Source organism: Lepidochelys kempii, chromosome 6 (genome assembly GCF_965140285.1).
Source record: "Lepidochelys kempii isolate rLepKem1 chromosome 6, rLepKem1.hap1, whole genome shotgun sequence".
In the NCBI taxonomy this organism is placed as follows: domain Eukaryota; kingdom Metazoa; phylum Chordata; order Testudines; family Cheloniidae; genus Lepidochelys; species Lepidochelys kempii.
The window spans coordinates 47348723-47370962 of record NC_136385.1 but is presented as its reverse complement, the minus strand read 5'-3'; the positions used below and the strand labels follow the sequence as shown (position 1 = coordinate 47370962).

Below are 22240 nucleotides of genomic sequence, written 5' to 3'. Positions count from 1 at the left end.
TCCTAGGCAGTCATTTCCCATTTTATATGTGTATAACTGATTGTTCCTTCCTAAGTGGAGTACTTCGCATTTATCCTTATTGACATTTCATCCTATTTACTTCAGACCATTTCTCCAGTTTGTCTAGATCATTTTTAATCCTATCCTCCAAAGCACTTGCAACCCCTCCCAGCTTGGTATCACCCGCAAACTTTTTGGCCCAAGGGCCACATCTGGGTGGAGAAATTGCATGCAGGGCCATGAATGTAAGGCTGGGGCAGGAATTGGGGTGCGGGAGGGAGTGTAGGGTGTGGGTGGGGTGTGTGCAAGGGGGCTCAGGGCAAGGGGTTGAGGTGCAGCAGGGGGCTCAGGGCAGGGGGTTGAGGTGCAGGAGGTGTTTGGAGTGTGGGCTCCAGCCCCGCACCGCTTACTTGGAGCGGCTCTGGGGTGGCAGCGGTGCGCACTGGGGCCAGGGCAGGCTCCCTATTTGCCTTCCCTGGCCCCACGCTGCTCCTGAAAGTGGCTGGTACCACGTCCCTGTGGCCCCTGGGGGAGTGGGAGCAGAGGGCTCCGCACGCTGCCCTTGCCTGTGGGTACCTCCCCCTAAGTTCCCATTGGCTGCAGTTCTCCATTCCTGGCCAATAGGAGCTGCGGGGTGTGGTGCCTCCAGGCAAGGGAAGCTTGCAGAGCCCTCTGCCCCCTCCCCCCCCAGTGGCTGCAGGGACATGGTGCCAGCTGCTTTTGGGAGCGGTGCTGGGCCTGCGGCGCCACAGGGGTGGCAATCCCGCGGGCTGGATCCAAAGCCTTGACGGGCCAGATCTGGCTGGCAGCTCGCAGTTTGCCTACCCCTGCTCTATGCCATTATCTAAATCATTGAAGAAGATATTGAACAGAACCGGACTCAATGCTGCAAAGACCTGCAGGAGATACATTAAAGAGCCACTTGCGGCTCATGAGCCTCAGTCTGAGTATCACTGATCTACATGTTGCACATGCTGCACTATTGGTAGCAACGAATTATTCCCATCCAGGATATGGTTTGAAATTCCAAGATAATTCAGTAAGACTCTGGAAAAGGTAGCAGCTTCACTTACGAAGAGATAAAGTACAGAGTGGAGATTTCGTGCCATGGTATCCTTTCCCTGTATAACAGCAAGAAGCAGGTACCAACAAGGTATGAAAATACAGGATAAAACTTGATACAACAGGGTGAGAAAGCAGAAGTAGGAGCCTGATATACATATTTACTACTTCACTAGTATGAGATGAGTTTAAGGGGAGTGGAACTAGAAGAGAGAAATTACATTAGCTATAGTTTTCAGAGTAGCAGCTGTGTTAGTCTGTATCCGTAAAAAGAACAGGAGTACTTGTGGCACCTTAGAGACTAACAGATTTATTAGAGCATAGGCTTTTGTGGGCTACAGCCCACTTCATCAGATGCATAGAATGGAACATTAGTAAGAAGATATATATAGATATACACACACATACAGATAAGTTGGAAGTTGCCATACAAACTGTGAGAGGCTAATTAGTTAAGATGAGCTATTATCAGCAGGAGAAAAAAAAAAACATTTGTAGTGATAATCAAGATGGCCCATTTAGACAGTTGACAAGAAGGTGTGAGGATACTTAACTTAGGGAAATAGATTCAATATGTGTAATGACCTATAGTAGATCTCAAGTTAAAACACGAACAGAAAATATTTGCTAATTATAATTCCCATTGCAAACAGTTTGGGTTTTCATCATACTGTCTGATAAGTAGGATTGTTAAATGATCAAATATGAGGTTAAGGAATAAGATTTCCACAGCAACAGAATATTTGCAAACATTTTGTAGAACAGCAAAGGAATGCTAGGATTCCTGTAATTTACCAAAAGTCTCAATGGCATTTTATTTGAATAATTTATTGTGTATTTTATTTGTGCTTTGAAATTTATGTGTATTCTGCAAAATGTCGGTAAGGCAACAAAAGAAACAGGCTTAGATGTTCAGTTTTGATTAAACAAACAAACAACCAGCAACACACCTCTGTAATAACCTCATTAAGTGGGTGATATGCAGGGGCCTGAATGTTCTGGCAGCAGACATTCCTTGCTTTAATGGGCCACATTGGGTTGAAGATGAACTCAGTGTAACTAGAGGACTCAAGCTTCACTGAGAAGGAGCTTCTGCTCTAAATCATCTACTATCACTATAATAAGGAAGGGTCTTTTAATTAAGGAGTTTATAGTATAGTTTCCTATTTTCATAGGTTTATAATTTGCCCATACAAATTTGCTCTCAGATTAGACTAGACTTGCTGATTTAGAACAATTTTAAGAATTCTGGCATATTCCATTTACATAGTGCTTTTAAACAATCTGAAGCAATCAAATATCTTAATGAAGGTGTCATTTTGCTGATGCACTCTTAACAGTTGCTCACAATGGGCCAGATTATGATTCCCCCCTTTATGGTCCACTGATGAGCAGTCACTCACCAAAGTAGTAACATTTAACAGATCAATTAACAGATGTAGAGGGGTCATGATTTGGCCCTGTATCATCGTCATACAGCATTTCAATTGTTTTGCAAAACAGATTTACTGTTTATTTTTATGTGCAGTTAGCATCAAAGCTCAGAAGTATATTGAGGCTGTAGGTCAAAAACCTTCCACGTTCATACCTGTAACGTCCCACGTCTTGCTTTGTGTAATAAAATGTTTTATTTTAAAAAGTGAGCAGTTTACTGTGAAAAGTTGAGGTTAACTGCAGGAGCCAGTTGCTTTTGTGTTAGGATAACGCCCATTTTATAGTTCATGGTCAGTTTCCACATCTAGCCTTCATTTAGCAAATCCTGACCAGTAATTATTTTCCCACATAGAGATTGTGATCAAAGTCACAATTTAATAAAGACAATTAAGACAAGCAGGTTCTTCAGTAATCATCTAGGAGGGAAAGAAGAAGTCTGTTGCCCAACCCATTTGCAAAAAGGTATTTCTACTGGTATTTCCAGTTTGATGGAAAAAAACTCAACAAAAAGCTAAGCTACTGAGTATCCATTCACAGTGACAAACAAAGGATAGAAAAATGAAGTTTCCACTGCAATATAGTAACAAACATGCCACAGGGTGATTGATAAAAGATCAAATCAGCGGGCTTTATGTATGCTTTCTGGACTCTTTCCCATTGGGCATGAAATCTCCTCTGACCTCTGCACCCCTCCCCACATTGTACCTAGCATATTCCAAAGCATGAAGGGGGGAAAAAAAAAAACACCACTGGAAGACAAGATGATAGCAAAGAATACATTTAACTGGGAATTATGAGCATCCTAAAAAGGTGAGAAAAAGTCATTTTCCCCCTTTTTGTACTCTGCAGCTACTAGAAACAAATGTCAACAGACTGTACCCACAGCAATGAACAGTTCAACTTCTAACTTTTCAGCACAAAGTTAAACTAGTTTCCTCTGCACACTTTACTTTTGTAGCAATAGTGCTAATAGGGGATGGAAGCATATCCTGTTAGTGATCTACAGAATTAAGGGTGCCCTTAAACCAAATAGCCCAACCATAAGTATTGGGGAATATCAGAGCTGGCAAAGACATAAGAGGAAAGAAGATTCCTAGTCAACTTGTTCTCAGTGTAAGAGAAAGTTAACTGGGAACAACTTGACTAGATGTAAGGGGCCTGATTCTGAGCTCATTTACACAGATTTTATATGGGTAACTCCTGTGGGGGGAAATCAGTCCAGGTTTACACCAGGATGTGCAAGAGCAGAACCAGGTCCCTTAGGTACTCTTTGCTAACTTACTTAAATATTATGGCATGCAATCTGATCACAAAGTTGCCTTTTCACTCCAAACAAGGTATAATCCAGTTGGCTTTGGTGTTAGTTACCGAGAAAATAAAGTTACTCCGTTTTTTTGGATTTCAGGCCATTGAATTTCCTATGAAACCTATTTAATGTCCCAGTCCTCTCCTCCCCCGGGCTAACTCTCTAGAGTCCAGTCCTTTCTTTCGAGGGGTGCCTCTATCTCCAGCAACAGGTCAGTCCAGACACTCAGGCCGCAGACTTCGAAGTCTCCATCCTGGGTCTTCAGGTTTTTCAGAGAAGCCAGGGCAGCCTCTCGGAGCGGGGCAGGTCCCCTCATGAAGCAGCTGAAGCGCTCGCGCAGCTCTTCCCAGGAGAGTTCGTCCTCACCGGGGCAGCGGCCGCTAGCCCACTGGCCACGCAGGGGATCGTAGCGCAGGCGGCTGCCCCAGCTGGTAAGGAGATGCAAGTAAGGGGTGCCCAGCTGGGGGTATCGGGCAGAAAGGGCAACCAGGAGGGAGCCCGGCAGGAGGCGGCAGAAGTCGGAGAGCCGGCCTGGGTCCCCGAGCAGCCAGGAGAGCACCGCCGCAGCCGGCCTGGCCCCCTCTCTGCCAGCGTCGTCCCCGGCCTGCTCCAGCAGCAGCGCCGCAAGCACCCGGTAGACCCTAGGACCGGGCAGCTGCTCCAGGACACTTGCCGGGCCCTGCTCCTCCTCGTCTTCCTGCAGCCGGGACAGCAGCAGCTGGGCTTCGGTCCGCAGCTGCGGCTCCAGCTCCCCAGGGCGCGTCGGGGCGGAGCTGGGAGGCGGCAGCAGCTGGACGGCGGCCCTGCGCCGGGCCAGGAGGCCGAGGCTGCAGGGCCCCGGGGTAGCCTGGCCGCTGGGCGGCAGCAGCAAGCTCCGCAGGAGGCGGTGGCAGGCGGCGGGCGGCAGCGCACGGTTGCCCAGCAGCGCTAGGCCCAGCAGCTCCGGGCAGCGCCCCAGGTGTCCGAAGCCTAGCGGCGGCCCCGGCTGCCCTCGGCGGAGCCGCTGCCCCAGGGCGGCCCGGAGCCGGGGCTGGGCGCGGAAGCGGCCGTGCAGGTGCTGGAAGTAGCGGCCCCACTGCAGGGCTCTGTCCAGGGTTGGCGGGTCCCAGTCCCGGACCTGTTCCGAGCGGGACACGGCCAGGAGCCCAGGCAGCTGCTCCACCTGCCACAACAGCGTCTCCATGGCGACGGCTCGCCCGGGCCCCCGGCGCTTCCCGCCGCAAGTTTGAGCCGCGGCTCTACCTTCCGCCCGTGAGATAGCCCAATGGGAACCCGCTTGAGGTGAGCTCTGCAATCCCATTGGCTGATAGTGATGTCAGTCCCCTGCCAATTGACTTCCGCTTCCGCTAGATCGCGGGGGAAGGCCTCGGGAGTCAGGGAGTGTTGCTTGAGCCGGCTGGGTCAAAGCCAGGCAGAGCGGCGAGAGTGGTGCAGGCCGGGGTGACTGTTTCGGCCTATAGTGCCTGTGTGCAGCGCTGCTCGGAGCGCCCATCTCGCTAGCCAGCCTGCAGTCACACCCCCGCTTGCAGTACAGACCTGCCCTTCTCAGGCATCTTCCAACAGCCCTGCTATAAAGTGACCTGTAGTTAGAGGGACAGCTCCCTTTAACCACAGTGCAACTGCTGTGACTGCAACACCAACATAAAATATGACCACACCGTTGAAGTACAATATAAAATAATCCCCACAATTACACCAGGGGTCTAACACTAACTTTGACATATATAGATTTTACTCCGCAGCGTTTGAACCCACAGTCTTCACATCCACAGCTACACAGAGATTCCAGCTCTAGTGGTTAGCTCTGTAGCATTTGTTTAAGTCCCTATTTGCTATAATCTTGTGATTAAGTGTGGCTCAGCTTTCATTTTAAAAAAGTGTCTAGCTCTTACAGTTGTAGAGAAAAATGTTGAAAATGTCATCAGAACCACTAATGACTCAAAAAACAATAAGTAATAATACCCAAATTGTTTTTAAATTATGATGAGGTTTACACAATCATGATTTTGGGCAGGCTGATTCATGATTGAGGGTTATCAATACTAATCAGAGACCTCTCCTTTTCACCTATAGGAATAAATAGAGAAATGGCACTCACACTCATGTTGCTACCCACTATGTCTCTCCAGGGTTGGGCTGGACCACAATACACACATTGCAAGTGGGTTCCACGACTGTGATACTGCAGTGGAATGCCAGGCATCAGGTTGGTTTCTATTCCTGGTTCTGGTACCAGGTTATGGTCTAGCGGTTACAATCAGCATATCCAAATGTAGCAGTTCTCCTATTTGAGTTATCTGTGGGGACAGAGCCCTCACCCTTAGTAAAAAGCATAAGCCTGTACTACTTGAGCTGAAGAGCCAGATGTATTAGCATGCAAGCAGCAGCTGTCATAAATGTCTATATAGGTAGTTCTCAAACTTTTGTAGTGGTGACCCCTTTCACATAGCAATCCTCTGAGTGTGACACCCCCTTATAAATTAAAAACACTTTTTAGTATATTTAACACCATTATAAATGCTGGACGCAAAGTGGGATTTGAGGTGGAGGCTGACAGCTCACAACCCCCCCATGTAATAACCTCATGACCCCTTGAGGGGTCCCAACCCCCAGTTTGAGAACTCTTGGTCTATATGTTGTCTAGCCAGTAGAGGATGATCCAGAGTCACTCTATTAGTATGGGTTACAGTAGCACTTAATTTGGCATGTTACTTCTGAAAGACTGGCAAAGTGGATGAGAGTTGGCTGGAAATTTATCACATGCTCATGAAACCACCTACAGCAGGGGTCAAAATTGTGAGAGTTCACAGCACCGTTTGTCCAATTCCAAGCCCTACTCATCCACATGGCATATGCTTACTTCCATGTCTCCTGGTGCTAGGACCAGCTCCCACTGTTATTTGCATAATTTATCTTTAGTAATTCTTCTTTAGGTCAAGTGGCAGAGGCCTATGCTTTTGCATTAGAGTCATCAATTTTATCTTTATTGCTGCTATGAAGCTCCAAATGATAGCATAGAGCACTAGTGTAGAACTTCTCAGCTTGAGGGCCGCATATATCACTGAAGGAAGGTCAATGCTCTGTGGCAAGTTTTCTGCCTTGTTCTCTTCCCTTTATATCACCTGAGTGGTACAAAGGGAGCAGAAAGCACCTGGAAGTTCCCAGCAGGCCTACAGATAGCATAGCAAGCTCTGACTCCTCCTGGAAGCTGCAGCACAAACGGATATGTTGGGAGGAGAAAGGGGAAGCAGCTGGAGTGTACTGCATTTTGATTGTCCCTAGACAGTGTTTGGTCCCTAAGAGACTGTTTACAGTGGTGCAAATTAGAACATTTCCACAAGCTGCTCTAACACGGACTGAAGCAGAGAATTGGGGAACCCTAGATGGTTGTTGGTTCTCAGTTTCCTCCTGTTTTTCCCCTTTCCTAGGCTACCTTAAATAGTTCTGTACAAAAGAGGAGCCATCCTTTCCTGAGTACTGCTCTAGACTCACTCAGAGCCAGTGAAGCTCCTGTCCTCACTAGGCCCCCCACTGCCAGAGCTATTCTCTCCTCCCTCCCCTGACGTAAAGAACAGAGGGCAGATGCTCATCATCACTGCCAACTCAGAACTAATCTTGGAACTGATGAGGAAGATAGTTGGGTTTTAGTGCCCCTAACCTCTTCCCCCTCCTAATGTGCTGACTTAAAAAATAAATAAAGAAGGTTCTTATTTGTGTGTTTAACAGTGAAGGTATTTACCCCCTGGAACAACCTATGAAAGGATGGAGTGGATTGCCCATCAGTAGGCATCTTTAAAATCAAGACTGAGGTCTTTCTAAAAGATTTGGACCCAATGGGGGTATTCCTGGGTGAAGTTTTATGGCCTGTGTTAGCCAAAGGATCAGGCTAGGTAGTTGGAATGAGTCCTTCAATCCTAAAAAAAACCAAAACACAAAACCACATCCACAACACACCCTCTGAAAGCACTGGAGTTTAAAAGTCTTAGAATAGACTTTCAGTTCAGAATTAACTGCAGATTTTCTCCTGAGGGCCACAGGTCCCTAGATTTCTACAATACTATTGTAATGAATTTGTTGCTGAGTGGACTCACTGTTGGCATATGCCCTTCTGGCTGGGCATGGCCTAGCAGACTCTCCTCAGCAAGCACCCTGCCAACAGCTGCTCTAGCTCTCTAAGGGTCTACCTCAGGGGTGGCCAACCTGAGCCTGCGAAGGAGCCAGAATTTACCAATGTACATTGCCAAAGAGCCACAGTAATACGTCAGCAGCCCTGCATCCCCAGTGCCTCCCACCCACCGGCAGCCCTGCCAATCAACGCCTTCCCCTCACCTCTTGATCAGCTATTTTGTGGTGTGCAGGAGGGAGGAGCGAGGCCACAGCAGGCTCAGGGGAAGGGGCAGGAAGGGGAGGAGTAGGGGTCAGGCCTGTGGCAGAACCAGGGGTTGATCAGTGAGCACCCCCTGGCCTATTGGAAAGTTGGTGCCTGTAGCTCCAGTCCCGGAACCAGTGTCTGCACAAGGAACCGCATATTAACTTCTGAAGAGCTGTATGTGGCTCTAGAGACACAGGTTGGCCACCCCGGTCTACCTCCTCTCATGACTCACCCTCCAGCCAGCTCACATTTAGTCTTACTCCTTCTAAGGTAAGCTAAGGATCCACTAAACTAAACTCAGACATAACTGTTTGCTCTGACCCAGGCTCTGCAGCATTGTTCTCTCACTGTTCAGCTGAGCAACACCTCCTAGAACTTTCTCCCTGGAGGAGAAGCTTTGCACTCAGTATTCCTTCTCCCTCTTCTCATAGTGTTTCCACATCATCTTTCCAGTGATCCAGAAGGGGAATATAGGCATGTTCACCCTCTCCTGTCCATCTGGGGTACCATTCAGGGACTTTGTGGATAAGCGGCTAAGATCTGCTCCTTCAGAGGCCTCACTATCTCCCTCAACTTCTTCCTACCTTGGCCTTCCTTTAGGCAGTCTTGTTCTCCCTCCCTAGGGCTTTTTTCTATTCTCTAGGATTCAAAGAAGGATTACTCCCTACAGGCCTTTTTATATCTGGGCTTCTTCCCTTTATGTTCACCACCCAGATCATCCCTCAGCTGGACTCATCTTCAGTTGGGCCTAGCTCACCCTTCAGGTGCAACCAGGTACACTAATTGTTCCCTCTCTCCAATTAACTATTTCATTACATATGTGCGGTACACACCCACCACAATTGATATTAATGTTAATAATAGTTTGTTTACATATCATCTTTTATTCCAAAAGATTGAAAAGCATATTATACTTCATTCACTGCTGAAATGCAGTCATTTCGCAGGTAGAATGTGTCAACCATTCAACAGCACACAGCGACAAATGCAACACAACAGTTTAAGATATGAAGTGGGGAATACTGCATTCAGGTGAAACTACAGATGGAAGTTTTGGTAGTCAGAAAACAGTTAGTATTAACACAGTCTCTCTTGCAATAGGTGTTATGGTCTCTAAAGTGAGCAATTTCACTAAGTTTTAGGTCCATGTATATTTTAATGAAGGATTTATTTTGGAGGTTTGTCTGCACCACAGCAGAAATAAATGAGAAAGTTCCCTTCAGGAATTTCTCATAGGAAATCTTTGAGGGTTTCTGATTTTAGTCTTATTGGATGAAATGTACATGTTTATATAACATAAATGTGCCTATAAATTTCACTTGAAAGAAATCAAATAATCACATTTGCAGCACCAGGAACCTAACAAAAACAGGCTGTGAACATATGACTGCATTGGACAAAGCCCTAAGAAATCTAGAACATTCCTGCATGTAAAGGGAAATGGATGGGATTTCTAACAGGCCTCTATAGAGCTGATTGAAAAATGGAATTTCCAGCCTATGCAAAATTCTGGTATTTTAACATTTGATTTTGTCCCAAACTGGGATCAAAAGTCAAAATATTGACATTTTTAATTGAAATGAAACATTTTGACATTCCTGAAATGAAATGTTTTGTTTCAGTTTGTTGATCCAAAACTAAACTTTTTTTCCTGTTGGGTTTTTTGTGTCCTGTTTTTTAACTCTGTGTCTGCCTGAGGTGTCATGGTGTTTCATGAGATTCCAGTTACTAATTCCACCACAGGAAAGACTCCCATGATGCAACATGGTAGATCAAACCCAAGGAGAGACTGTGGTGCATTATGGGAGATGCAGTCTGTTTGGATTTCACTAATATCAGGTGAGCACCAAGAAGAGCCCCCAAAATAATCAGTAGATGTTTAGCCGCTCCACATGCTCTCCTCTGATGTTGTAAATTGAACTTGAAATCTGAATTATCAAAGCTAAGATAATTGTACTCCAAGAGATACCTGAACTTCTCTTGTAGAAGCACAGGCTTCTTAGGCAAAGTTAGATGAAATGACAGTACTAGTACATTGCCATGTTAATTTCATGAGAGGATGCTGACCATCAAGGCAACAAAGAGGTGTCTTAGCTTGTTAGTTAGTATCCATGTATGGGCATTAATTTACAACAGGCCAGTTTGATAAAATTTGTTTTTACATCATGGAAAATCTATGGGGTTTGGGGCTCATGTTGGTTTTCTAATAAAAATGGGTGAAAGGTGCCCCCAAGCCAGCTCTTTTTCCTGGTTGTCATATCTCCTCAGAACCTCTAAAAGAACCTCACAGCACAAACCCTAAAGCCGCTAAAACTTTCTTGCACACCTGCTGTGGTAAGCACCTGTAACCTGAACCTCCTCCCAACTTCCAAACCCTTCTTTTGCACTAGTAGCAAGTACAGCTGACTTGCCCCATCTCTCTAACCAAAACTCCAGCACTTTTCCTGACTATGAACTCTGAATCTCAACATGCCAACCTCCACCTCACACAAGTCCCTCCCAACCTGAACTGTTGATCCCAGATGCCAAATTCTCCCCCCAGGTTTGTAATAAGCTATTGTTATTTATTTTTGTTGCAGAAGCACCTAGACGCCCCCTCCCTTATGCTAGGCACTGTACATATACACAGAATGAAAAGACAGAACCTGATCCAAAGAGCTTGCAATCCAAGACTGAAGATAACAAATACAACAGATAAGAGCACAAGGTAACACTGAGACAAGTTATGATTTGTGTAATAAGCAGTGAGCCCAGCATGACAGCTACCTAACCATAAATTCTCTTTTCCACACTCTCCACTCAGAAAACTACCTTAATCTCCCATACCCTGGTGCTAATATTATAAAAGGCATCCAGGTTTATCATTTTAGTGCCTGGCTGCCCTAGCAGTATCTTTTGAGGCCTTCCAGTATAAGTCTGAAGGCCACTGATCAGCCTGATATATTGGCGTGATTCAATAATCAAATGCAGTGCAGCAGATGAAGAATTTTCTTTGGGTTAAGAAGAGCATAAGCTGTTTCTTGTCAAACTGGCTATCTTTTCCATGTATACATATTTTTTCCTGGAGGACTTTTAGAGTTGGAAGCCTCCTTTCTATGGTTTGGCAGCTTCACTATTTGTCAGCATTCTGGATATGGTTACATTTCATGTTGTGTAAAACCTATAGGCTCAATACTTTGTTTAGGGAGAACAGGGAGCCACAAGGATATCCAAAAGAAAATCATCCGGATATAGTACATGAGCTCTCTCTCTCTCTCTTTTTTTGGAGGGGAAAAGCGTGGTAGTAGCATTTCTTAAGCATTCCAAAGAACTTATTATCTCAATGCCCAGCCGTAAAAATACCTTTCACTATAATACCCTTATCCCCACTCCCTAGATTTACAACAAAGGGTCAGATTCTCAGGTGGTGTAAATCAGCATAATTTCATTGATTTAATTGGAGCTATGTCTGTTTGCACCACTTGGGAATATGGTTTCAAATCTGTTTTCTTTAAAGAAAAAAGCAGTATCATCTGGTTTAATATAACATCTGTTTGTGATACTGTGACTCATTAGTTGTATCTACAAGTTTCTTTATGGATGTGTGTGTCTATAAGCTGTTTTTCCTGTTTGTTTTCTTTCACGTGGATGTTATGTATATATTAGATCTGATGTATTTGCCCATTTTTGGCGCCTAATTAAAAAGAGAGAGAGAGAGGTGTCAGATCCAGGCACGTTTTGGGTGCTCCACTGCATGTCTATGTGTACATTTGATGTAAATGCCTGCCCATAAGTGGGTTGTTTTAGTTCTTATGTAAATGTTCATGCAAAAGCAGGCAGGATGGAGAATAGGCAAGACAGACATCCAGGCTTTTTATTTTTTTAAATAAAGATCCTTAATGTATTTTTGAAGTCAGATTTTAAACAGGAACAATCATCTGTGAGAGTGTTCAGCAGCCATAGTGTTAAACAGTATTCAAGAGAAAAGTTTCTCCTCTATAGTGGCTTTTGATAGATAGGATGTAGGGCCCTCCAGAGAGTAGTTGAATGAGAAGATGCTGTTGATTAAAGAACCAGAGGAGAAACAAGCCAACCAAACCCAGTTTTCAGTGACCCATACCAGCATGGTTTCACAACTCCTATATTTTGCTTGAGTTACTGTTAATGCTTTGTCTGAACCTGAAATTCAAGCAAAAGATTCATATGAAACCTTGTGAAACTCATGAATTTCATCCCTTTTGTTATGAAGCCAATAAAACTCCTCAGGCGAGACTGGTCAGTTTGCAGCAAAACTGATCAAATGTGCCAGAGATCTATAATCTGTTGTTCAATTCTGTTTCCTCTCAGTAGTCACATTTACTGTAAAGTGGGCATAATTTTTCCTCTAAAAATAAAAAAGGAGGTATACTCTATATGCCCACATACGTAGCACTACAAAATGGGAAAGGGTTGCTGCAAAAGATTTGCATTTCCAAACACAAGCTATCTGGGGGAGACAGTGTCATGTTACCTGTTACTGTTTGCTCAAAAGTTCTAAAAACTTCTGGCCACTTGGCAAATTACTAAGTTGCCAATAGTGTGTGGTCATCCTTCCGGGTGATAAGTGGACAGTTATTTATGGACCTTGCACATGTCTCAGCCAATTAGATTTTGGCTATGAAGAGATTAAAACATCCCTCTGCCAGACATCAAACATGAATTGTTTACTATTGTATTAAAGACAGACAAAATCAAAAGTCAGATTGGAACATCCTTGATATTTAGAGATATCTGGTTCTATGATCTAACTTTCTGGTAGCCCCCTCTCTGAATAGTGGGCCAAACTAAAACTCTCATCTTTTGAGAAGTTTAGCTTAGTATCCAAGCTTTGTTGCTTGGGCTCATCTGTAATTCTGATGTTATCAGTCATGTCTGTAATATCACATTTGTGGCATAGAGCTCAATTCATCCATGCTGGAGATGCAGTCAGTGCATCTGAGGGGTTGTGGGTAAAGGTGGCTTTACACCACCTCTTTTGTTCTACTGAGCCTGGGGATGGTCAGCTTAGCTCCTGTTGCAACTTACAGATGCCTCAGGCCTAAGTAATGCCAGCTTGTAACAACTCCTGAAGAACAGTTACACCAGACAGAGATAGCTGGAGTACAGTATGCAGTGGCCATGCATGCCTCTAGCAAGCCTCCTGTTCCAGGTGATGGTTCCCTCATGCCAGGAAAATCCTCAGTTGCTCATTTAGGGCAGTATTGCAACAAGGTCTGGCATATGGTGTGTGTGAGAAAACTCCAGATAACTTTTACAGCATTTTAGGCCACATTTATTCCAGGTGCCCAAATTGAGACACGTTAAAGAGACCCTGGTTTTCAGAGGGTAAATGATCAGCACTTTCTGAAAACAAATGTCCCAATAAGGTATTTCAAGTTGGATACCAAATTGAGCCATGCAAAATCACTAGTCACTCTTGAAAATCTTGATTTTAAATGGTGGGGCTGTTGTATGTAAATGTAGTCAAGTGTGCCAGCATCTCACAGCTTTACTTTTGAACAATGAATTGTTCTGAGTGGTCTTAAAGTGAAATTGTACAGTTAAGAAAAACACCAATAAAAGTTTTCTCCAACTGGTAAGTTTTCATGTGTTTCAGTGACAAATGAAACTTTATCATTCACAAGGGTATAGGAAAGTTTTAAAAAGACATTTTTCATGTTGGAGCCCATTATATTTTTAATGTGTATAAAATTCAATGCAGGATAACTGGGCATAAATCTATTTCTATATCTGTCTGGATTCTAATAACACAAGCCATGCAAGTATCAATCTCGTGGTTGCCCTGATATCTCAGAACTTCTCATTGTCTGGATGGGCTAATAGCTGAGTTACCTATTCAGTATATATCCATGTGCACTATGTATACACACACACTGGATTGAGATTTATTTTTTGTGCAATAAGTTTCTCAGTGTCTGTTGTTTCCATTTTCATGTCTCCAAAGCTTTTATGTGAATTCTTCCAGCACGTTTCTCATTATTCTCTCAACCTTTCCTCTGCTAGATGGCTGGGGTTTCCAGACATATAACCTGAAATGTCCTGGGAGAATTTACATAAAAACAATAAAGCCAAGGAAATGGAAACCACAGGATATATACTTTTTTCAATCTTTGCTAAGAAGATCATTGGTTCATATTTACAAAGGAATTCAATTTTCCATTGTGAAGCCAATGTGGGGGGAAAGGGATGGCAGAAATCATTAGGGCTGGCATTTGTCTCATTACTTAAGTGAGTATTCTGATGGTGAGGGTTGTATGCTAATCTCATTAATGATTAAAGAGTTTCACATGCATTATTTGCAGCACATTAAGAAGAATGTACTGTGAAAAATCATATGAATGGTTGGCTCAGGCAATATTAATACATAGACCAACCCTACTTTCCAAACTATCCCCCCCACCTATTTAAGGAAAGTTTATGGGTGGGTTTTTGTTTTGGTCATTTGCTAAATATAGTGGAGTGGTGTTTTTCTACTCTCTAAATTTAACATCTTCTGAAGTCAAATAGATTTAAAACTGATACAATTGTGCAGGGAATAAGTAATGTGATATAGAGACTCTAGGTTTCCAGTTTGAGTTGAGAACAGATTGGTAATAACCAAAAGTTGTTATTGTCCTATTGTTGTGTCTTCATGTTTACAAAATTACTCTGGTGGACTTTGATACTTAAGGGACAGGTGTTCACATCACAGAAACCACCACCGTACTGGCACTTCTCAGATTGTGGAAGTTTTGTTTCTCTTTTTGCGTATATTACTTGGTTTGATTTTTGTTGATAAGGATTCTCTCTCTGGCTGAAAGACCTGACTGTCTCTGGGGGCGTTTTGTTTCTACTCAGGCTTACAGGCCCTTTCCATTTAGAGTTTTTACAAAGTTTTGGTTTGGGGAGGGGTTTAGAAGATAGATTCAGGCCCTATCAGAAAACTCTAATGCTCAAATTACATGGTGTGGGTTATTTCTAGACAATTTTTTCTGCTAATATGCAAGATGGGGTGTCTTCTTTCTCACCTGTTTGTTTCATTGGCTATTGAGGCACTCTCTCAGGTAATTTGAATTAACCAAGCTACTATGGGTATGTCTGCACTGAAGTTGGGAGTGAGCCTCCCAGCCAGGATAGACAGACTTGTACTAGCAGGGCTTGAGCTAGCATGCTAATAATAGCCATGTAGACGTTGCAGCTTCAGCTGCACCTTTGGCCTTCAGGCCTAAAGGGTCAGGTGCACATGAGAGCATTAGCTGCAGCCCAAGTCGCAATGTTCACACTGCTGTTTTTAGAGTGTTAGCTCGAGCCCTGCTAATATGAGTTTGCTTACCTGGCCTGGAGGCTTGCTCCCATCTGCAGTGAAGACATATCCTGAGGTATTATCCATTAGGATGTCTGTCAGAAAGTAATATACGTGGATAATATGCTTTTTGTTTTGGTTTAATCAGTATATTGCATACACTCCATAGTTTGGATCCTGCTCCTGTTTGATGATTTCTTGGGTTACAAAATTAAGTATCATAAACCAGAATTATTGCCCATAAACCTGCCTCCGGTATGCATTTGAATTTGACCCCAAAGAGGTTCCTGGAATCTTTGAATCATAGAATATCAGGGTTGGAAGGACCTCAGGAGGTCATCTAGTCCAACCCCCTGCTCAAAGCAGGACCTAATCCCCAACTAAATCATCCCAGCCAGGGCTTTGTCAAGCCTGACCTTAAAAAGCTCTAAGGAAAGAGATTCCACCACCTCCCTAGGTAACGCATTCCAGTGTTTCACCACCCTCCTAGTGAAAAAGATTTTCCTAATATCCAACCTAAACCTCCGCCACTGCAACTACGTAGTTGTCAAGAACTCTTTGAGAGTATCCAGCCTATTCTATCTGAGCTACATGAAAATCACTCCCTGCATTCTTCAAGGCCTAATTAATTGTTCTGAGCTCCTGGTTTGCTAATAGGAAGAGTAAAACTTACCAAAGTTGAAATCCTGCCCAGACTTTATTTTTTTTCAACATGTTTCAAACCTGTATTTTCCCTGAGCTACACAGGATGAGCCTGATTTTCCTCTTGCTTGCTCCATTTTTACTCTGGCATAAATCCATTGGCTTCAATTAAATGGCCCCTGATTTACAGCACCATAATTAAAGGAGGAGCAGGCCCAGGGCATTCTCAAGGTTTATCTAGAGCATTAAAAATGCTAGGTATTATAATTATTATCATCCCTCAGTGTTACATCATGGGAATTTTTTAAAACAACAAAACTAATAGTTTCACAACATATATGATCTTTAAGCATAAAAAGGGGAAAGCTACTGTCTAAAATCTATCGCCAATAAATCCTGACCATGAACCAACTCAGTAGGTTTGTGGAGTCAGTTTTGTTAAATCCTTCACAGAATTCCTGCATTTTAGATGTTCAGATGCACTTGTTCTCCTTTGAGCTTCCTTAAAATTCTCACAGTACCTAAGAGCACTGTCTTCTGCAGGTCACTTATCCTGAGGTCTTGCACTCCTAATGTGTTCTTGAGCTGCTCATTCAGACCCGTAGGGATCACTTCAAGTGCTCCCGTAATCACTGGTATCATATTTATTCTAGTTTTCCATAACCATTCCACTTTGTGAAAGAGTTTTTCATACCTTGCTATCTTCTCTCTTGATTTTTATTTTCTTGTTCTTGTTCTTATTTCTTATTATTTATTTTTTTAAGAAAGGCTCAGGTATAGTGGATCACCCTGCTCAATTTATTATTTTATCATTGGCCAGTAAGACTTAGCTTTATAGCCAGAATGGTAAGGCAAGAAATGTGAATCACCAGGCATGCCCAGCCAGACCATTACATATTTCGCTATATACATTTTGTTTCTTCTCTTCAGTTAGGAACAACATTACAAGTTAACCCATAATTTCACACACAATCTTTGGCACAGAGTTCAAAATGTCCTTCATAAGTGTTTATTTCTTCCCTTAGAGCTTGTCTACACTCCCAATCTGCAGGGGCACTGCTGCACCGGTGCACGGTAGCACTTAGTGAAGACATTACCTATGCTGACAGAAGAGCTGCTCCTGTTGGCGTAGGTACTCCACCTCCCCAGCAGTAGCAATGTTGAGAGGAGAAGCCCTCCAATCGGCATAGCAGTGTGTGTACTGGGACTGGGGGTTAAGTCGGTATAACTACCTCGATTAGTTATACTGACGTAAGTTTGTTGTATAGACCAGGGCTTACTCACACTTACATTATCTCAGACTTTCCTTCTTCTTTATGAAGCACTGGGCTATTATACACAGAAGGCCTCAAATTCTGCTGCCTTTCAGGTCCTGCCTTGTGTCCAAAGATCCTCAAATTCCCTGGTAGCATAGAAATGTACTATACAAGGAGCATTTGAAGACTGGTTACTTATTTTTGTAATGACAGCACTATTAGTACTCATCTAGCTTATACAGATATCTGGTCTGAATATCAATAAAGAGCAAATCCACTTGGGTCCCAGTGATTTTCACCTATTCACTGTATGAAATTATGCACAGGGTTTTTATTCAAACTGGTAGGGTAATTATTAATTTGATTATTTTTATAAACTCATTGTCATGGTGTTTTGTCCCAGGACAAATAAAAAATGTGCAACATACTAAATTAAAGGGTTGCCCTGTCTTATTTTCAAGAATGCCTACAATATTTACAAAGGGTAAAGCTCTGGCTTACTGTCTATGGCTTTCTCTTCTCATTGTTGTTTTTGCGCGTCTGGTTTTAAGGTTGGTCTGAAATTTGAGCTTTTCATAGTCTCTCACTGTGCTTCAGCAACATGTGTCATTAATGAAGTGAATTGGGTAACTAGTCTCACCACTGTTTGTAATTCAGCCTATGACAAGCCCCAGGAAAGCAAGAAAGGCTCAGCCTGCTCTAATTAGGAAAACATGCCTAAGGCACAGTCTGTAGTATAAACAGAGACAGGACAAATCACTTACTAGAAGAAAACCAAAAGTGAGCATTTGGCAAAGATGTTGTGCATTCATACCAAACAAGAAACCTGCTGAACAAAACAATCCCCACACATGGACATCAGAATGACTCACTGTCACAAGAATAAAGAACCATTGCCAGTGAGGGGGAATATGAAGAGGCACTAGAAAGAAAGATCCTATAGGGTGCTGAAATATATTTAATCAGAGTAATGATTTCTAAGATTAAAAAATAAAATCTGAATCAACAGTACCAAAAGTATATTATTATGCTTAGTATGACTATAATAACAATAATTAATAATGGGATGGCTTTAATTAGCAGCTACATATACATTTATCTAGGGCAGTGGTTTTCAACCTGTGGTCTATGGAACCCTGAGTGTCCGCAGACTATATCTAAGGGGTCAGTGAAAGGTTGTCATTATCATAGAACAGTGGTTTTCAACCTGTGGTCCGCAGACTCCTGGGGGCCCACAGTCTATGTCTAAGATTTCCAAAGGGGTCTGCACCTCCATTCGAAAATTTTTCAGGGTCCACAAATGAAAAAAGGTTGAAAACCACTGGTCTAGGGTGCCACATTTCAGGGAATAGTGCAATAAATCTAGGGGAGTTCCACCAAAGGAAGCCATTTTAAAGAAGGGATTGTGGAGTGTGGCAAATTCCTCATGGTAAGGGGGATGCTGGAAGAAAGTAAAAGAGATAAATTAAAATAGGTACTATTTAGTAATTCTATCTGAGAATCGCAAAGTATTTCATAAATACTACTTTAGTAAGCCTCAAACATGCCTGTGAAGTGACTACAACATGCATTTTATACATTGGGATGCTGAGGCAAGTGGAAGATCAATTAAAATTACTTTCCCAAGATCACACATGAGTTTTCTGTTTAGTTAAGACAGCAAGTGGCTGTCAGAACCAGGATTATTCCCAGGTTTCCTGACTTTCCTGCTCTAACCACAGCATACTATCCTATATATCAGGGATCGGCAACCTTTGGCACGCAGCCTGCCAGGGTAAGCACCCTGGTGGGCCGGTTTGTTTACCTGCCACATCCACAGGTTCGGCCGATCACAGCTCCCACTGGCCGCAGTTCGCTGCTCCAGGCCAATGGGGGCTCCGGGAAGCAGTGTGGGCCGAGGGATGTGCTGGCCACCGCTTCCCACTTATGTAAATGGAAGAAGACTATAATTAATAATAATGCATTACATAATGATTTTCATTCCTAAATGTCAAACTGCTTTACAAAAGAGGGTTAGTATGACTATGCGGATACGGCAACTGAAACAAGGGTGAAATGACTTGCTCAAAGTCACACAACAGATCAGTGGCCAGCTGGGAACAGAACCTAAGTCTCCCAGCTCCTAAGGAATGGGAGTCATTTATGTTCATTAAATGAGGTGGAGAACCACCTGTTTCATGTGACAATGTAACAAGGTACACACAGAGTGATGTTCTGTCCATTCAGAATGTTTTGAGTGATGCCTCTTTAATAGAAGAATGGAAAGGGTTGTTAGAACCAGAGCCTTCTCTGAGGTTTAGGAATGACTCTTTGAGCTGAACAGTTGGAGAAAGAAGAAGATGGGTGGGAGGGGGAGACACTGATGGCAGCAGTTTGTCTTTGAGGAGAAGACTGGGAATAGCTAGAGAAAAAATGAACAGAAATCAGTGTAAAGTGCACCTGGAGAGCAGCATAAAGGTGATTGGAGTATGGTGAAGAAAAGAAAAAGGGTAGATCAAAAGCAACAGAAAGAAAGCAAGAACAAAGAAAATAGTAGAGAAAGAAAGAGAAACAGACCTACCTGAAAAGATAAATGTACTCCTAATTCTCCTCAGACTGCATTAAGGGACATATTCTGCCTCTGCCTCCATGTCCATAGAAGCCTGGCAGTGAAATACCGTAATTCTGCTGTGCAAAGGGGGCACGGAAGTAGGGGAACTATACATACATACTGGGTGTGCACTACTGCGGATAGTGTGGAACTCTCTTCCAGGAATCCCCGCGTGGCAGTGTGAAAAGATCAAGGTTCCACAACCAGTTTGCAGCTTAGAGGGAAGACGCGCCCCCATCCCTTCCACATATGCCCTACACATCCATATGAGATCCTTGGTGTCTGCTCGGCTTAGCATTTGCCCCGAAAGGTATAAGAAGGGTTTGAATTGCTGACTGGCCTGTTTAAATAAATATACTTGTTTATTTTTACCACACTGAGTAAAGTCTTATAAATATAGTAATGTCTCTGATAAGTGTAAACCAGCTCACGAGGTGTCAATAGCAATATGGAGGTGCTTAGGTTGTGAGGGTGCACGGATGAATCCACAGCTAACAGAATGGAGATTCGTAATCATCCATGCTTAGTTATGGCTCTTGCAGATTGGAGTAGTGGCCTATAATTTAGCTCAGAATGTTCGTGCTGATGAAAGAGTCACAAACTAGAGAAAATAATCTAAAAATTAAAGCTTAATGCAGCTTTCATTGATCTTAATGGAGGTTTTACCACTTATGTCATTAGAGGCAGGATTGGGTCCTACATTACTATATATATAGGGAAACTCAGCAAGAACAATTCCACATAAGAGCTCATAAACACATGAAATAGGTTACTGGGGAAGAAATTGGAGCAAAGAGTTATTAAAGAGTTTAAGAGAAACCTAGATTTGTGTCTGAAGAAAGAAGGAATTGAAAGGTAAAGTGACAAAGCAGGAAGGTGGAATTATGACCAATCAAAAGAGAGCAGGTGGTCAGGCAGAATGGGTTGTAAATCCATTACCTGTTCTTAGAAATTTGCACTCTTTATGAATAATTCATTGTTTTTCCATTATCCTTGTTCTGGAACAGTTGCTTACTTTTTAAAAAGCAGAGATCTACATGTGGATTATTTGTATAACATGACAGTGAAATGTACTCCATCGCACAGCATCGGTCAGTTAATTCCTATGGAAAACTAGCTCATCATTCCTTTCTAATCAGTCACAGTACAAAAAATGTCTTAGTTACAAATCATGTGATTAGCATTACAGGGAAAAAATGTTATTATTTTCAACCTAAAATATTTCATTGGCTCTGTGATGGAATTTAACATCAAGAATAGATCTTCTGTGTTTCACTGTGTTCATAACTTCAGTGTAGTTAACTAAGAAAGTCATGTTTAATGCATAATATTCTCAGACAGAAAGTACTTTCTTAAAAATCATTCGTCTATAGAAAGAAAAGGAGTACTTGTGGCACGTTAGAGACTAACCAATTAGTCTGAAGCTCACGAAAGCTTATGCTCAAATAAATTGGTTAGTCTCTAACGTGCCACAAGTACTCCTTTTCTTTTCGCAAATACAGACTAACACGGCAGTTACTCTGAAATTAGTCTATAGAGTCTATTTTGACTTCAGTCCATGTAAGTAACTCCCATAGTATCAATGCAATGCTTGAATATGAAAAGTGAGGAGGACTCAAAAGAATACTTGTAATAGGGCCATTTATGGGTAGAGGGATCCAGAAGACCCTGTTCCAGGGAATTGGATTGGACAAAGGCCCAGAAAATGGCCTGATAGCAATGAGAGGAAGCAGTCCCAGGAAATTAGGATTTGGATGGGGGAAAAAAATCCCAAGACACTGTTCCTTAAAGGGCTTGGGATGAGGAACCCTGTTGAGGGTGAAGCAGGGCTCTCCTCTCTTCCAGCTGATACAGAGGAGCTCTCTGAAGGAAAGCAGTATATAGACTGCCTCCTCCCTCAGAATGGAGGAGACACTGAAAGAGAAAGAAACTAGGGCCAAGTGTCAGCTAGAAAGGGCTAAGGTGATGGCTTTGGGTGGAGTAGAGTGAGGAGGTGGAAGAGCTCCGTGTTTGGCAGAAGAACCAGGGCTAAGTATGAACTTTTGTGTCATGGTTATGGATCTTATTTTGGGACTCTTTGAGGACTGTTTGAACCATTTGTTATTAAGGACTCTGAGGACTGTTTGAATCTTACTAAACTAGACCTAGGTGAAGGTCACAAAAGAGATGTTGTGGCATGCTTAAGGGGCCTGAAGAGGGAGCTAGGAGGAGCAGAGTGCCTTCAAAGTGACCCCTGGTCATGGGGGGTTGCTCAGAAAATGGCTGCCCTGTCACAATA

At 43.0% G+C, this 22240-nt stretch overlaps 2 protein-coding genes across 2 annotated transcripts in view; one reads left to right on the top strand and one right to left on the bottom strand.

The window, feature by feature from the left end:
• Nucleotides 1-3103: 3103 nt before the first annotated feature.
• FANCF (FA complementation group F) lies at nt 3104-5039 on the bottom strand. Its single transcript, XM_073347818.2, has one exon. It carries the CDS (start codon nt 4983-4985, stop codon nt 3957-3959), a length of 1029 nt encoding a protein of 342 aa, XP_073203919.1. The 5' UTR covers nt 4986-5039; the 3' UTR covers nt 3104-3956.
• GAS2 (growth arrest specific 2) overlaps nt 4927-22240 on the top strand; it is a 156920-nt gene continuing 139606 nt past the window's right edge. Inside the window, exons 1-2 of the mRNA XM_073347820.2 lie at nt 4927-5083; nt 10754-10881. The gene's annotated coding sequence lies outside the window, so the exon portion shown is untranslated. The remainder of the gene's footprint in view (nt 5084-10753; nt 10882-22240) is intronic.

What these genes read in the sequence shown, in the direction of transcription:
- FANCF (XM_073347818.2), bottom strand. Translation starts at nt 4,985, where the DNA reads ATGGAGACGCTGTTGTGGCAGGTGGAGCAGCTGCCTGGGCTCCTGGCC.